Below are 16,548 nucleotides of genomic sequence, written 5' to 3' on the forward strand. Positions count from 1 at the left end.
GAGCTGGCAGTCCTGGGTAGCTACTAATGGGAGTCTGAGATGGAGTTCCTCAAACTCTATCATGTAAGTCCCTTCAAGTTTCTTCTCGTGCAGCCAGCTGGCTTGATATGGACAATGCAGAACCTGTCACACTGCAATCCCACTTTTCACTTTGGTAACTACAGGCTTTTCTAAAGGCTAGCTGCTCCAGGTTACTAATAGAGGTGATGTGAAAGATGTGTATCCTGCTGTTGCAGCAACCTGGCTCTGGGCTGAGCTGCAGAAGGGATGAGGCTGGTAAATAACTCACCGGGCAGCACAGCCGAGGGGGCAAAATATAATTACCTGAGCTGTAATTTGACCAGAATCTTTTGGTCCAGACTAATACCTCTGTGAAAGCCTGCAGCTGTCTGACAGTGGCTGAAAAGAGAACAAAAGAGGGAGATGAAAATGGAGGGGGAAGGACTGGCATGTCGTTAGTCCAAGTCAGTAATTTAATTGAAAGGTTTGAAAGCATGAGGGGAACGGAACTTTGCAGCCCTTGCAGCGAAAGGCTTTGGCAGGAGGGTTTAAAAGCAGCGCCAGCTCCCGGGGCCGCCCCGTTTCTGGCACTTCGTTAGAAAAAGAGTGTTTCACGTGATGGAGCGTGTCGGTCTGGTTGGTTAGACTTGCCCTGAGCTTGGGAGGGAGAGAAAAAGCCCAAACCAAACAACAAACGTTCCTGACCCCTCAGCAGCTCGGACACTTCTGGAGGCGCTTTCCCGCGCCTTTCCTTCAGCTGCGGATGCATTTGAAACGGTTGGGAGGCAACCCCCCCGCGTGTGCTCGGAGAGGTAGCGTGTGGTCCTGCAGCGCCCAGCGTAGCGGGGCCCCGCTGCCGCTCCCAGCGGGGCAGATGGATGACTTGGAGCTGGAGTGGCTGATTTTGGTCGCAGCGCCCGGCAGAGCGGCGGGAGGACGCCTACCCGACACACTCTCCGCGGGGCTCCGGGTCGCGGCAGCTCAGCCTCCCCAGCGCGATCCGCTCTTTCCCCGCCGCGGCGCTGGGCAGGGGGCGCGGGGCCGCCCCGTCGGGCGGGGGCGGGCTGGGGCATGCGCGCTGCGCCGCCGCCGCTTCCTATAAGGGCGGATCGCGGAGGTCCCACACACACCCAGCGGCAGTGCCGGGCGCGGCGCCGGACGGGGCGTACCGTGGCTGTAGTGGCGGCCCGCAGGCGGGAGGAGGCTCATATCGCACCCGCCTGCCTTCGCCCATGGGTAGGGCGCTGGGCGCAGGCCGGGCCGGCGTGGCGGCGGGGAGGGAGTAGCGAGTAGCGGCGCCGGCCGGCTGGTTCTTCCCGCCGGAGGCGGCAGCTCCGCGGACCAGCCCCGGGCATGCGGCGGCGGCGGCGGCAGCAGAACCCGCGGCGAGACTCCGTGCAGCGCGGCGGCTGCATGCCCCGGGGGACCAGGGGGCGCTGCCCCGACGCGGGGGGGCTCTGACCGAGCTGCCCGCCCGCCCGCCGCCCCCTCGGTGGCGCCATGCGGGGCGGGCGGTGCTGGCTGCTGCTGGCGGCGTTGGGCTGGCTGCTGCCGCCTGGGGCTGCGGCCAGCGGCGAGTACTGCCACGGTTGGCTGGACGGGCAGGGCGGCTGGCGGGACGGCTTCCAGTGCCCAGAGCGCTTCGACGGCGGCGACGCCACCATCTGCTGCGGCAGCTGCGCTCTCCGCTACTGTTGCTCCAGCGCTGAGGCGCGCCTCGACCAGGGAGCCTGCGACAACGACCGGCGGCAGGGTGGCGGCGAATCGGGCCGCCCCGGCAAGGACGGCCCCGACGGCGCGGCAGGTGAGGTGGACCCAAGGGTTCTCGAATTTCGGCGGCTCCGAGGGAGCTACCGCGGGTTTGCGGCAAACTTTTCGTCCGCTCCTTCTCCCTTGTTCCCTCTGCCGAAGGGCTGAAGGGGTGGAGGTGGGGGCAGCCGAGCCCTCCCGCAGCCGGTACACAAGGAGAAGCACTCCCGCCTGGGCTCTTATCTTTCCCTCTTTGAAAACCCCTGTCCCGTGCGGCTCTGCCGCCGCTCGGAGTCGACTCCTCAGTTCCATTTGTGCCCCCAGTTCAGAGGGGAAGAGCCTGTCTGAGCGGAAAAAAAACCCCAACCAAGTAACATGATATTTCAAAAGAACTTCTGACTATTCCCTACTCCAGTTGTGTGTTCTGCCGGTTCAGATAACCGTCCCCCTCCGTCTCCCCGTCCCCCGCCCTGCCCCTCGCTCTGTTTTTTACAGGCTGGATTTTCAAGGATAAACTCAAGTCTACTGTTGCTTAAAAAAAGCCTGGGTGACTTCCCAGCACCCTCGCTGCCATCCACGACTGCTGAACGCGCTAGGAGTAGCCTGAAGTGATGTTATAATTAGGACAGATTCCCTCCTTGCCTGTTACAGTCTGTAGCAAGTGTGTGCACCTGCTTGAGAGTTCCTGGAGCGCCAAGTACAGAAATAGAGACATTTTTTGCAAGCCTTTTGTTTAAAAAGTGTTAAAATTACGAAAAAAATGGGAGAAGTGTGACTTCAGCTGTGCAAGGCAGTACTCTGATGTGAGCGGACAGGCGACGCCCCCTCCCTTTTGCAGTTCGGAGAACAAGTTGTTTTTCCTTAACAATTAATTTTCTTAATTAGTATTTACGCTTCAGTGAGTTTGGGAGTCTTGCACTGGCACTGGTTAACTTGCAGGAGGGGCAGCTGCTGTGCCAAGGCATGTCCTTAACAGCAGCTTTGTTAGTGCTGGTCAGACAGAGGCTCACAGCCCTGTCTGGGTCTGGGCTGCCAGGTTTCAGTGGAAATGGTGAAACCCAGATGTGTTATCTGGAGCATTCGTAAGCACAGAAGAGAGGCACCTTCCCTCCCTTATTCCAGCATATATCCATGCCGATTTCTTACCGAGGAAGAGAAGTCAGCTTTTTCCCCAGGAGTGCAGAGTAACTGGACTTCAGGGCCTTCCAAGGAAGGTGTTTACCATCTGAAGCATCACACGTACTTTGTGCTGTCACTTCTCACCCACTCTCACTCCTGCCCTGATGTCCCCTCTTTAAGCCTCTCAAAGAGCAGCGCTGCCTCTGTGCTGGTAATGAAGCTTTGGAGCATGGTGCTGTCACCCCACCAGCCACCCTGTGATTTTTCCTAAACCCAGGGCTGAAGCAGAGAGCAGCCAGTCAGCCCCAAGGCTTTAGGGTGGCAGAGCCCCTGTCACTGCTACCTGGTCGCTGTCCTGTTACCTCTGCACTGAGGGGTGGCAGCAGCTCCAGAGGTTGGTGATGGGGAGGGATGCAATTTATCTCCTGAGCACAGAGCAGGGATCCTGCCCCTTGTGGCAGTGTTAAAATCCATGATTTTCATGACTGATGTGATAACCTAGCAGTGTTGGTTAATGATGATGTTTAAAGTGATCTTAATGGTCTTCAGCCAAAACAAGTCTATGATTCTTCTAGCAGGGCATATAGGAGATGATATGGTGAGATGTGGAGTGATGGTAGATGTGGATGACTTAGACTCCCACCAACAGGAGCGAGATATGAACTGTGGGCTACCCAGCCGTTGGTTTTAGCAGCCCTTTTCATCTCTTCCTTGTGTAAAATGTGTGACAGCTCACACAGCTGTCAGTGCTCACCCTGTATTGGCCTGTGCTGGCAGGGAGGTGGGCTTGGCTAAGGTCTGGGGGGACTTTCTGCAAGAGCTGCTGAGGTTTGTCCTTGTCCTGCAAGTGACAACATTTTCTTTGCTGTTGCAGTGCCCATCTATGTGCCATTCCTTATTGTTGGATCTGTATTTGTCGCCTTCATCATCCTGGGGTCGCTGGTGGCAGCTTGCTGCTGCAGATGTCTGCGGCCCAAGCAGGAGCCCCAGCAGAGCCGAGCCCCTGGGGGCACTCGTCTGATGGAGACTATCCCCATGATCCCAAGTGCCAGCACCTCCCGGGGCTCCTCCTCTCGCCAGTCAAGCACTGCTGCCAGCTCCAGCTCCAGTGCCAACTCAGGGGCCAGAGCCCCACCAACCAGGTCCCAGACCAACTGCTGCTTGCCGGAAGGGACCATGAATAATGTCTATGTCAACATGCCAACGAACTTCTCGGTGCTGAACTGCCAGCAGGCCACCCAGATTGTGCCACACCAGGGGCAGTACCTGCACCCTCAGTATGTGGGCTACGCCGTGCAGCACGACGCGATGCCGCTGACCCCAGTGCCCCCTTTCCTCGACGGTTTGCAGGGTGGCTACAGGCAGATCCAGTCCCCCTACCCACACACCAGCAGTGAACAGAAGATGTACCCAGCTGTGACTGTGTAGCGCTGGCGCCTTCCTCCCCCTCCCCACCCAGCAGATTTTAATATCTAAACAGATGAGAAATACTTCCTCGGAACGAAGCTCCCAGAACATCACTTGTAAATAATCCTGCAAGGCTCATGCGTGTCAGACAGTGTTTATAAACCATTTATTTCCATCGGGGTCCATGGCCAGAAACATCAGGATGATTTCCCTGCATTAACACTGCCAGATACGCTCTCGTTCCAGCGCATGATTTACAGTGGCAAGGGATGATGCTGGCAGTGCAGACCTATTGCAGATCACTGGACTTGCCAGACAGATGCTGGAGCCATCAAGTGCCCTTCAGGTATGACATGGTCAGAAGTGTTTGCCTAATTAATTTGTAGAAAGTTTTGTTAAGCTACGAGAGCACAGTGCTTAAGACACCTCTTTTCTCCTCTCCCACCTCCTTAAAGACTCTTCCCGTTGCTTTAGAGACAATCACAAATGGGAGCCAAAACGGTGCAATCCCTGCCTGCTGGGTGCTGGTACTAGCTCCTAGGGCTCCTTATGCACCCCTGGTTTGGGGTGGAAGGCCACAAAAGGCTTAGTCTTGCAAAGAACAATTTTCCTTGTCCCTGGTATTTATGTAGGAATTAGAAGAGTGTAAATTATTCATCTCTTCTCTCCAGTGCACTTGAAACCCATCTTGATTTGGTTTTACCTCAAGATCAGGACCCAGAAGTGGTTTGTACAGAATTTGCGAACTCTTTACTGAAGACAGGGTACTAGGTGGTTACTCTTCCTGATGCTCAAGCAGAGCTTTTGGTACAACTCACATCTGAGCTGGAGCTGCCTTTGCAGAGGAAGGTTGCACTGTGACTCCAAACATGCCTGATTTAACCTCGCTACCCAGGAAGCAGTAAATCCGTGTGACTGTGGAGGGGCTGGCAGAGGTTGGAAGCACAGCCCCTTTTCTTCTGCACCTGTGAGGCAGGGGCCAAGGAAGGCACAGCTGTATTTAAAAAATAAGGAAAAAGGCACAACCAAAGGATAAAGGTGCTCCTGGCTCTCTGTGACAACACAGGTGTCAGAGAGGAGGTGCAGTGTTGCAGTGGCGATGCTTTGCCCTGGAGCTGCTGCCTGTGTCTTGCTTTGCTTCATCTTGGGAAAAATACAGCTCCAGGTCGAAGAGGCAGCAGCGTGCTGGGAATAATCAGACTGCTAACTGCACTATAACACCCTGGATGAAACAAACTATTTAAGGCTGGTTTTATCTCTGAAGGAAACGTAGTCTCTGCATTTCTATCCATGTGTTCTTCAGCCAAAACACCGCAACAGAGGACTGAGGGCATATACCAAAACAGGGCAATTGCTGTAACCAGATCAGAGCTGATGAAAGGCTTCTTATTGTCCGATACTGTATCAGTATGTAGCAATAACTGTGACACTATGATTTTTTGTACGTCTGTTTGTAAAGTACACATCGGTGTGTTGCCAAATCCAGTGGTTTACTTGTAAACATGCCACACACAGGCAGGCTGCAGTGGGCAGAAATGGTTGGAGCACTGAGGCAGGAAGATGAATAGGTAATTTATCCCAGATCTGCTGTTCCTGGCTGCAATTGCCCAGCTGGCATGTAGGACACAGACAGAAAGATTGACTTGTGAGCCGGGCTTTGGCAAGGCTGCTGGAGGTGTTGGGAGCCTGCTCTGCTCTGTCTGCACAGCTCAGTGCTCAGGAGATCTTCAGAGGGAGGGAGTAGGTGCACCTGAGCTGGGTGCTGCTAGCCTTTGCAGGACCCAGCGGGCCCTCGGATTTTGTGGGGATTTAGGTTCCTACCTGCTGACGTTGCAGCTTAGTCACACTGACCAAAGCTGAGCTGGCATCAGGTGCAAGGGCTTGGAAGCCTTCACCTGCTCGTGGCTTTGGCAGGAGCTGGATGTGCTTGGCACCAGGTGAGACTTGGTCTGTGTGGCCAGACAGGCAGCCCATCCATGTGCTTATGATCTTTCCCAGCTGTGAATCAAGCCAGCTCCCACCCCCTGCTCCTCTTCTGCCAGCGCATACTGCCTGCCTTGCTCCTCATGCCCAGACAAGGACACCTCCTCTGACCTATGAAATTCAGGTGAAGCTCTTTGTATATTGTTTACTTGTTTGAAATAATACTAAGTTAAATTTAAGTCTGTAGAAATTAATTTACAGAAAATCCCGAGCTGTAATAAAAGGAAGTTTGTGAGACGTGGTGGGTTTTTTCCCCAGTGTTGTGTAGGATAATGTAAAACCAACGTTACCATTTGATACAGCATTTAAATCTCTGAAAGGGCACTTGCTTTAAAGTGTTTCTTACAAATGAAGAAGAAAGCCCCTTGGTTTCTTAATAAATACTTTATGGTGTGACTTTGCTTTTGTTTGCCTTTTTTACAGTTCTTTTTCCCTTTCTCTGTCTACAAGAGCACATCTGCCCAGCCTTCCTCCTTCAGACCCTGGCAAAAAAAAAAGAGTGAAGTTAGAATTTCTGGCTGTGCTTTTAAATAATAGCAGCAATCCCAACAATTGACATGACTGAACACTGTTCCCTGGTGGGGCATGAGTGAGGGGGGAGGGCATCTCGGCATCTGGTGAGCTGGAGACTCCTCAGGTCCCAGTAGCTGTAGAGATGGCTGGGGAGCAGGAGTAGGATAGGCTGAGTTCAAGGTCCCATCAGGCACCCTGTTCCCCAATAATGCCAAATACTCAGCAACAAATGGTGTTGTTTCCAGAAGGTTTTGGAGTCGCTGTACAGCTAGCGCTCAGTGTGGCCATGCTTTCCCACCTCCTGCACAGAAACCCTTCTCACTTGAGCACACTCCATCTTACTAAGTTAGATAAAACAACAATCCTCCATTGTCCCAGGGTTCATAATTCAGTCTGGGACAAGGCCACTTTGCTTTCTTGCTGTTTGCTCACTCCTGCTGCTGGTGATGCTGGCACTGACCCTGCCAAGGCAAGCAGGTGAGAGCAGCTGGGGCAGGGTGATCTACATGTTTGTGCCTCAAATAAACAAGGAAAACCATAGGCTTGGTCAGTCTGTACATAGCACATCCCAAAATACTATAGCTTCCTGCCTGCCAAAGAGGTGAAGGGACAGAGCTGGAGGCAGAAAGCTGGCAGGGAAGGATGGGGGGGGGAGGGACGGGTCAGCCAGGGCTTAGAGCAGATGTGTTGAGGTGATGAGCACTTCGCAGCAGGAGAGGCCAATAGTTTGTGTCAAGGCTTTTCCTTGTGTTTTTATATATGGTGGGGTTTTTTTGGTGTGTTTTTGTTGTTGTGGTGGTTTTTTTTGTGTTTGGGTTTGTGAATTTGTTTTTTTCCCCAATATTTTTTTTGTCCCTTGGTTGAGATGGGCAGGGTTTTTCTCACTGCACTTAATGATCCTGGATGGAATGGGGAAAGACAGCATGGCAACTGGTCTCTAATGACTTCTGAGCAAGCACCAGTGCTGGCTAGGAAAGATGCATTTAATTTTTATAGGCTACATTGCTAGCTGAGTCCAGGGTCTAATTAGTTGCAACGACTGAGAAGGCATAGTCCCAATGTGTAATAGGGTAACTAGCAATCCCCAGTGCAGTGCTGCTGTGTAGCACTGCTCCGTTGCAGCCCAGGGATGAGTTCAGACCACTGTCAGCGTGGACACTCTGAAGTTCTACTGATGAATGTGCAGCTGTTCCACAGCTTTATTTTATATAACACAAGAGCCTAAAATGTGAACACTAAAGAAATTGCAGCTCCGCTTGTAAACACACTGCATGGCCCAGACATGCATTGCATGGCTGTGGGAAGTGATGATGGAAACACTCCCACAGTCACTTCAGTCTGCAGCCCTTGGCTGAGTGCTCCCCTGGGGCTCTCCCTACAGCTCAGTGCAGATGACAGTAAACCTGCCCTGAGAGGCTGTAGGGTTGCTTGCTGAGTTTCATCCCAGTACTTTTTGCTTGCTGAGTTTCATCCCAGTACTCAGTCTCATCTTCCATTCCATCCTGCCCTAAGTAATTCCTCCTTTTTTTTTCTGCTATTTACACTCCTTAAATTTATGTCACTGCTCACTTGCAGTTCAGCTGTAACCTGTTTACTGTGCTGCAGCACTCAGTAGAGTGCCATGCCAGAGACAGTGTGCATGGTAAAAGTAACGATGGTGGGGAGAAGCCAGCCAAGCGCTTGCAGGCTGAGTGGGTGCTGGTTTGCTCGAAGCACACACCAGTGTGCTGCTGGTGTCCTTGCAAGGGACACCGTGGACATGGTGGTGTAGGCAATCCCAGTGGGCTCGGTCAGCACTAGTGCTCTGTCAGTGTTGGCTTAAGGCAAGACATGGGCCTGGCCAACCTACCTGTGGTGCCCAAAGCACTGAGACATGCAAAGCAATAGCATGAACCTATGGGTGGTATGACACTCTCACAACATGCACGTGGGGAACCACTTTGAAATGTCTTACCTATTAGCTGGGCATGGTCAGAGGACAAAGCCCATTCCTCCTTCTTAGCCTGAGGTCAGGGCTGCTGTTACATCACCATGTTCACTGAGGGAAAGTGGAGGTTGTGTCCTAGCTCAGCACATTCACCTCAGCACTGCCATTTAAAAGTATCTAAGTTGTTCACTTTGGGTCTTGCTGGAGCTCTTCTTTCCCCTTCAGCTTTTCTGCTTTTCCATTCTTTTCCTCCCAGTGAAGTTGTTACTAAATATTATTCCCTATATGTATTCTCTTGTATTTTTCCAAGGTGAATTTCATTTAATTGTTTCCTGCTCATATTTATTGCTTCTCTGTAGGTCCCTTTGTATTATTGCTCTGACCTCATCAGGACTTGCAACATTTTCCTGCCCAGAATCACTTACAAATGGACTGAACAAGCCACTTGAGCCTGTGCCATCCTTCCTCCCCTCCCACTTCTACACTGAGTGAAACCAGTTCAGAGAGCTGCCCATCTTGGAGGCTCACAGTGTCTCCTGTCCCATAGTGAAGCATTTAATTCTTCTGACGGTATTTCTGTGCAACCTGAGTGGGCAGGTGACACCAGTCACTGGTGCTGTTACAACTTGCTGTGCCTCAGCAGTGGGGAGATGCTCATCATGCTGGATCACATGGCACAAAATATCAGTGTGGGCTTTTGTCTGCTAGAAGCCCTCATGTGACCACCACCACAGGATGGCTGCTTTGCACCAGGCTAACACCATCAGTGTTGGCCCGTCTGCAAGAAGCCCTGGAGATGATGATGGGGTGGATGATGTCTTGACTCAATGTCCCTGGGGAGACCCTATAGCCTTGGCTTCACTCTCTGCTGCAGAGAAACACCTTCCTATCTAGATACTTGCTGGTCTTACAATTTGGTAACAGAATCATAGAATCAACCAGGTTGGAAGAGACCTCCAAGATCATCCAGTCCAACCTAGCACCCAGCCCTATCCAGTCAACTAGACCATGGCACTAAGTGCCTCATCCAGTCTTTTTCTATCTCCTGCTGGCTCCCATGCCAGCTGGACATGAAGCTACAGTGGCTGCCAAGTCAGACCTCTCACAAGAGCAGCTGGTTAAGGAGCAGAAGCACAGCTTCGTTGGGAGAAGAGGTGCCCATGCAACACCAAAGGTGGCGTTTTCCTGGTTTTCCAAACACTGAGCACAAGGCGGCAGACGTTTCACTCGGCGTGGCTCAAAAGTTGCTAGGTGTGCCAAAGGCTGAGGAGCTGCTTACTCCCTGATTGCCATTAGAAGAGAGGAGATAAACCTCTCTTATAATTCTCACAAGAATCACAGTGCTCACATTGCAAGTGCCTCCAGCATTGCACTGGCTGTGGCAAAAGGTGGCTAATTTACTTTTTCTTAATGTCTATCAATTTTGGTTGAGATGAAACCACAGAGGTAACGACTTGGTCACCTTCTGCAGTGGGCAAGGCCTGGTGTACAGCCCACCAAGGACAGATGCTGTTTCTTTCTCATTTGCACTGCTGACAGAAGCTCAGAAAACATGAAAGAAAACTCACCTTAAACTTTAGAAACAGAATCTTGTCTGCTGTCACAGTCTCTTCTCACTCACTTAATAAGCCTATAAGAGCAAAAGCATAATTCAACTATTCAAAGAGTAGAAATAACATCCTTTCTCCTCAACACCCCTCACTTTCAGGTAAGCGTCCCTAAGCATCCCTTAGCCACCATTATCAGTCTTCAGAAACCCTCCAGCAAGATCAAGGCCAACAATATCACAGTATCACACAGTATCACAGTATCACAGTATCACCAAGGTTGGAAGAAACCTCACAGATCATCAGGTCCAACCCTTTACCACAGAGCTCAAGGCTAGACCATGGCACCAAGTGCCACGTCCAATCCTGCCTTGAACAGCTCCAGGGACAGCGACTCCACCACCTCCCCAGGCAGCCCATTCCAGTGTCCAATGACTCTCTCAGTGAAGAACTTTCTCCTCACCTCGAGCCTAAATTTCCCCTGGCGCAGCCTGAGGCTGTGTCCTCTCGTTCTGGTGCTGGCCACCTGAGAGAAGAGAGCAACCTCCTCCTGGCCACAACCACCCCTCAGGTACTTGCAGACAGCAATAAGGTCACTCCTGAGCCTCCTCTTCTCCAGGCTAACCAATCCCAGCTCCCTCAGCCTCTCCTCGTAGGGCTGTGCTCAAGGCCTCTCACCAGCCTCGTCACCCTTCTCTGGACACGCTCAAGCATCTCAATGTCCCTCCTAAACTGGGGGCCCAGAACTGAACACAGTACTCAAGGTGTGGTCTAACCAGTGCAGAGTACAGGGGCAGAATGACCTCCCTTCTCCTGCTGACCACACCATTCCTGATGCAGGCCAGGATGCCACTGGCTCTCTTGGCCACCTGGGCACACTGCTGGCTCATGTTCAGGCGGGTATCAATCAGCACCCCCAGATCCCTCTCTGTCTGGCTGCTCTCCAGCCACTCCGACCCCAGCCTGTATCTCTGCATGGGGTTGTTGTGGCCAAAGTGCAGCACCCTGCACTTGGAGCTATTGAACCCCATCCCATTGGACTCTGCCCATCTGTCCAGGAGGTCAAGGTCCCGCTGCAGAGCCCTTCTGCCCTCCAACTCAGTCACATCTGCCCCCTGCTTGGTGTCATCTGCAAACTTGCTGATGACTGACTCCATGCCCTCATCCAGATCATCTATGAAGATGTTAAAGAGGATGGGGCCCAGCACAGATCCCTGAGGGACACCACTAGTGACAGCCGCCAGCTGGATGTGGCACCATTCACCACCACTCTCTGGGTCCGGCCCTCCAGCCAGTTCCTAACCCAGCACAGAGTGTTGCCATCCAAGCCACGGGCTGATAGCTTAGCCAGCAGTTTGCTGTGGGGGACAGTGTCAAAGGCCTTGCTGAAGTCCAGATAGACCACATCCACAGGCCTCCCCACATCCACCAAGCGGGTCACCTGATCATAGAAGGAGATCAGGTTGGAGAGGCAGGATCTGCCCTTCCTAAACCCATGCTGGCTGGACCTGAGCTCTTTGCCATCCCTCAGGTGTGCGCTTATCACCCCCAAGATAACCTGTTCCATCAGTTTCCCTGGCACTGAGGTCAGGCTGACAGGTCTGTAGTTCCCAGGTTCCTCCATCCGACCCTTCTTGTGGATGGGGACCACATTGGCCATTTTCCAGTCTCCTGGGACCTCTCCGGTGAGCCAGGACTGCTGGAAAATGACACATCAAGCTGAAAAAATGCTGTTTAGTTCAAAAGAGGAGTTGCTTTCCATCAGGCTTTCCCCAGGTTTAATGCTGAACCAGCTCAGGGCACAGCCCACACTGGTTTGTCTTTGCAGTTTAACTTGAGGACCAAAAGTGGGAAGGCACCATTTCAGATCCTATCAATGCTCTTAGTTGAGGAGAGGTGAACATCATCTGAAGCAGCAGTAGTAACACAGCAATAAAAACACTTCTTTGTCTCCCTTTCACGGTATTGAGCAACTTCCTTCAACCAGGTTTGGAAAGTTCTTAGAAATCTGGCAGGGACTGGTTGGCAGAGCATTTGATGCTGCTGGGCACAGAGCCAAGCTTAGCTGGCTCACAGTCTCCCTGGAGCTCAATGACACTATGGCCCAGGGCAAGCCTGACCCATTACAGGATGTCACTGCTCTGAGAGGAAGATGTCGATGTGTCGTGCAGCCTCTGCTTTGATTTATTACCCGAATGGTAAATAGTGGCTTGTGCAGCTGCTAATTCCCTCACTATTTGCTTTAGAGAGAAAGAATCCTATTGACCTCACACACCAGGCAGTCTGTGCATGGTTGGAAATGTCTCCTTAGAGGGAAAAAAGGGACTCTCAGTGTGCAGGGGTGCAAACCAATAGCAACTGCTGCAGACCCATGGTGTGGCCAAAATCATACACTCAGTTGAGAAGCTAGGGTGTCCCCTTCACTGTGAGTAAACACAGGCAGTCGTTACACAGGGTTTCATTAACACCTGTGACACAGGCATACAGTTCAAGCTCTGACACCAGGCACATCCACGGCAACTGACACCAGAACCACATGGTGTACTTTGCCAGGCAAAAGGCTGCATTTGCATCCTTCCAGGCAGTGTCTTCCACCACACAGAGAAACGAAGGGAGGAGATGGACCAGCATAGTTACAAGCCCAGTGCATTAGACAAACTCTATCCACAGTTGTCTCCTTCCAGTCTCCTTTCTCCTGAGGGGCTGGGAGGTGTTCCTGCTGCCGGTACCAGTCACCAGCAAAGTACCACAGGCTCCACAGCATCTCTTTAACACCAAACAGTCTTCTTTGGTGTGACAACTGAGCTGGATGCTTCATAGACTCAGAAAATGGCAGGGATTAGAAAGGACCTATGGAAACCACCTACTCCACCTGCCTGCTAACACAGATATGCCTAGATCAGGTTGCAAAGGAACACTTCCAGGTGGGTTTTGAAAGTCTCCAGAAAAGAAGATTCCACAGCCCTTCCGAGCAACCTGGTCCAGTGCTCCAGCAGCCTCAAAGTAAATAAGGTTCTCATGAAGTGAAACCTCCTGTGTTCTAGTTTGCACCTGCTGCCCCTTGTCCTATCACTGGCTACCACTGGGAAGAGCCCAGCCCCATCCTTTAGATATTTATATGCATTTATAAGATCCCCAGAATGGCTCAGGTTGGAAGGGACCTCAGAAATCATCTACTCCGATCTCCCCACTATGGGACACCTTTCAACTAGACCCAGCTGCTCAAGGCCTCATCCAAACTGAACACCCCCAGGGAGGCACCCACAATGTCCTTGGGCAGCCTATTCCAGAGTCTCAGCACCCTCTTGCTGAAGAACTACTTCTCCTCTCATCCTTCTGACTCCCAGGCTGAAGAGCCCCAGGTCTTCCAGTCTCTCCTCATAAAAGAGATGCTCCTGTGCCCTAATCATATTTTTGACCCTCCACTGGGCTTTCTCCAGTAGTTCCCTGTCATTCATGAACTGGGGAGCCCAGAAATGGATAAGATACTCCAAGTGTGGCCTCACCAGGGCAGAGTAGAGGAAGAAAAGAATCTTCCTCAACTTGCTGGCCACGCTTTTCTTATAACACCTCAGAATACCATTTGTCTTCTTGCCACAAGGGCACATTGCTCTCTCATGGAGAGCTTCATGTACATCAGCACTCCCGGGTCCTTCTCCACACAGCTGCTTTCCAGCAGGTCAAACCCTAACCTGTACTGGTGCATGGGGTTATTCCTCCTCGTGTGCAGGACTCTACACTTGCTTTTGTTGAACTTCATGATCTTCCCCTCCGCCCGACTCTCCAGACTGTCCTGGTCACACTGCGTAGCAGCACAACCTTCTGGTGTGTCAGCCACTCCTCCCAGTTTGGCATCATTAGCAAACTTGCTGAGAGTGTGTTTGTTCCTTCACACAGGTCACTGATGCATATCTTGAACAAGACTGGACCCAGTACTGACCCCTGGGAAATACCAGTAGCCACAGGCCTCCAACTGTACTCTGCACCACCGATCACAACCCTCTGTGCTCTGTTATTCAGCCAGTTCTCAACCCACCTCACTGTCCACTCATCTAACCCACACTTCCTAAGTTCACCTGTGAGGGTGTTATAGGAATGTCAAAAGCCTTGCTGAAGTCAAGTTATACAACATCCACTGCTCTCCCCTCAGCTACCCAGCTGGTCACATCACACCATCATAGAAGGCTATGGGATTGGTGAAGCATGATTTCCCCTTGGTGAATCCATGCTGACTATACCTGGTAATCTTCTTTTCCTCCATGTACTTCAAGATGACCTCCAGGATGAGCTCTTCCATCACCTTTCCAGGCATGAAGGCAAGGCTGAGTGGCCTGTAGTTTCCTGGGTCCTCCTCTTGCCTCTTTTGAAGGCTGGGATGACTCTGCCTTTTCTCCAATCATTAGGTACCTCCCCTGTTCTCCAGGACCTTTCAAAAATGATGGAGAGTGGTTTAGCAATAATCTTAGCCAGCTCCTTCAGCATTCATGGGTGCATCCCACTGGGGCCCACGGATCTGTAGGTGTCTAGTTTGAGGTGACCTCTAAGCCAGTCCCCCTAGACTAAGGGATAGCCTTCCTCCTTGCTTGTGAACAAGCTGTATGCCAGTGCCAGCCAAGCCAGCAGACAGGAGGTATGAGTGCTGAGGCTTCCAGACACTACACTGCAGGATTTAAGTGCCCAAATACCTTGAGAGCTCACAGCTTCATCACTCAAGGACCTCCTTCACGTGACCCAGCAAGCTCAGCAGCTATCCCCACCACTCTAACGATGTGACACCCTCAGGGGCAGTAACTGATACTGTGGAAAATGCAGCAAGGAACAAGGACCACCTCTTCCACCATCATCCCACTGTCCGTCTGACCAGTCAGGGTATGAAAAACACAGCCTGAGCTCTCACCTATCAGGGTTCCTCATGGTGTGTGTACTGCCTGAGTATGACCACCACAGAAAGCTATCACCAGCATGGTTCACCATTCTCCTGTCTCAGACACATCCCACTCATCATCTGCCCTGGAGCTCCCTCCTTTATGTGGACAGTCAAGAACTAGCAGCGGCTTTCAGTAATGTTTCAAGCCTCATTTCTCTGCAGCCCTGTATTTCTGCTGGGCAGAGAGCAGGAGAAAACTAGAGTGCTCCTTCCAAGTTTCTGAGGACTTGCTGCACTCCTGACGCTGGGGAAACTTGAAAAGGCTCTGGGCTGTGCTGGAAGGAGGGCAGCAGCACTCACAGAAAGGGATAGTGTTTGTGAAATCTTCTTGATTAACATTCCTCAACCAGACCATTCTCAGTTTCACTTGTATTTTTTAATGCTCTCATTTCAGACTGGAGCATTAATCTATGAGTTTAGGGACTTTGATTCTTCTTTGGTCTCATATGAGGCACCAAAGGCTGCTGGCAACGGACTTAACAGCTGCTCCAGCAAGTATGTGGCTCTGGGACATGAGCACTAGACACTCTCACAGCCTGGCCTGTCAAACAGTTAGAGGGAAAGTCTCTGAGGTGATCAGTCAACTAATGTATCTAATAAGGGGTTTAAGCAGCAATCCATTATATTTAACAATGCTGAGAATCATTCCCCTTTTAGCAGGCTGTACAAGAGAGGGCAGTGAAGGGACCATTTGGCTAAGCATTGAATTCTCCCACCACCAACTGCACAAAGCTTATTCGAGTTTATAATCAATTTTGCTTTGGCATAATTGATTGTCCAGATGTGTGAGAAGCTTTTACATACAGCAAAGTTCCTGCTGCTCCACACTCGTGGGCTGGACTGCTGCTAAGGAGGCCCAGGGAAGGAGCAAGCGTTTACTGCAGCACGACAGGGATGCACAAGAAGTTCACCACTGGCTTTTTATTTCTCTGCAAAGGAGAAGCAGGTATTAGGTCTGGCTTCTAAGATAAAAGTGTTTTGAAACGTGCTCAGGCAACGACTCGTAAAGGGAAGAGGGGAAATTTGGCTTACACCTCCTTTTTGTTTCCTAATTTAAAGAATCCAGAAGTAATTTGTTGTTTTAAAAAAAGTCTCTCCATGCTCTTAAAAGTGGTTCTGTCAGCAATCTGCAAGGAAAATGAACCTTCAACAAATTATAGTACCCTAAGGAAGAGAAGTTTTAGCCAGACAATATATAAATATGCATTTCACTCTTGATAAAATACGTTTAATTCCAGTATCTAATAACATCTGGACAAAGAGATTTCTTTGTTAAAGCTTTCACTTTCTGTAGGGACCTTATAATGTGTGCTCCCCACGGTCACCAAAAATCGAGCAAGACCAATCTTTTCTGCAGATTTAACTTCAGCTGCGAC

General features: G+C 51.3%; 1 protein-coding gene and 1 long non-coding RNA gene across 2 annotated transcripts; one reads left to right on the forward strand and one right to left on the reverse strand.

Moving 5' to 3' along the window:
- Positions 1–1,367: 1,367 nt before the first annotated feature.
- On the forward strand, positions 1,368–6,654 carry SHISA2 (shisa family member 2). Its single transcript, XM_064172132.1, has 2 exons — positions 1,368–1,804; positions 3,743–6,654. Exons 1-2 carry the CDS (start codon positions 1,501–1,503, stop codon positions 4,294–4,296), a joined length of 858 nt encoding a protein of 285 aa, XP_064028202.1. The 5' UTR covers positions 1,368–1,500; the 3' UTR covers positions 4,297–6,654.
- Positions 6,648–16,391, reverse strand: LOC135190611 (uncharacterized). The gene is made up of 5 exons (XR_010308573.1): positions 15,977–16,391; positions 14,484–14,671; positions 10,267–10,328; positions 8,726–8,809; positions 6,648–6,740 (listed from the first exon to the last, which is right to left on the reverse strand). It is a non-coding gene; the product is annotated as an uncharacterized LOC135190611 (long non-coding RNA).
- Between the last annotated feature and the right edge of the window lie 157 nt (positions 16,392–16,548).

Source organism: Pogoniulus pusillus, chromosome 3 (assembly GCF_015220805.1).
Source record: "Pogoniulus pusillus isolate bPogPus1 chromosome 3, bPogPus1.pri, whole genome shotgun sequence".
NCBI classification, from domain to species: Eukaryota; Metazoa; Chordata; class Aves; order Piciformes; family Lybiidae; genus Pogoniulus; species Pogoniulus pusillus.

What these genes read in the sequence shown, in the direction of transcription:
- SHISA2 (XM_064172132.1), top strand. Translation starts at nt 1,501, where the DNA reads ATGCGGGGCGGGCGGTGCTGGCTGCTGCTGGCGGCGTTGGGCTGGCTG. An exon ending in CGGCCCCGACGGCGCGGCAG is followed by an intron (nt 1,805 to 3,742) that starts GTGAGGTGGACC and finishes TTGCTGTTGCAG; the next exon opens with TGCCCATCTATGTGCCATTC.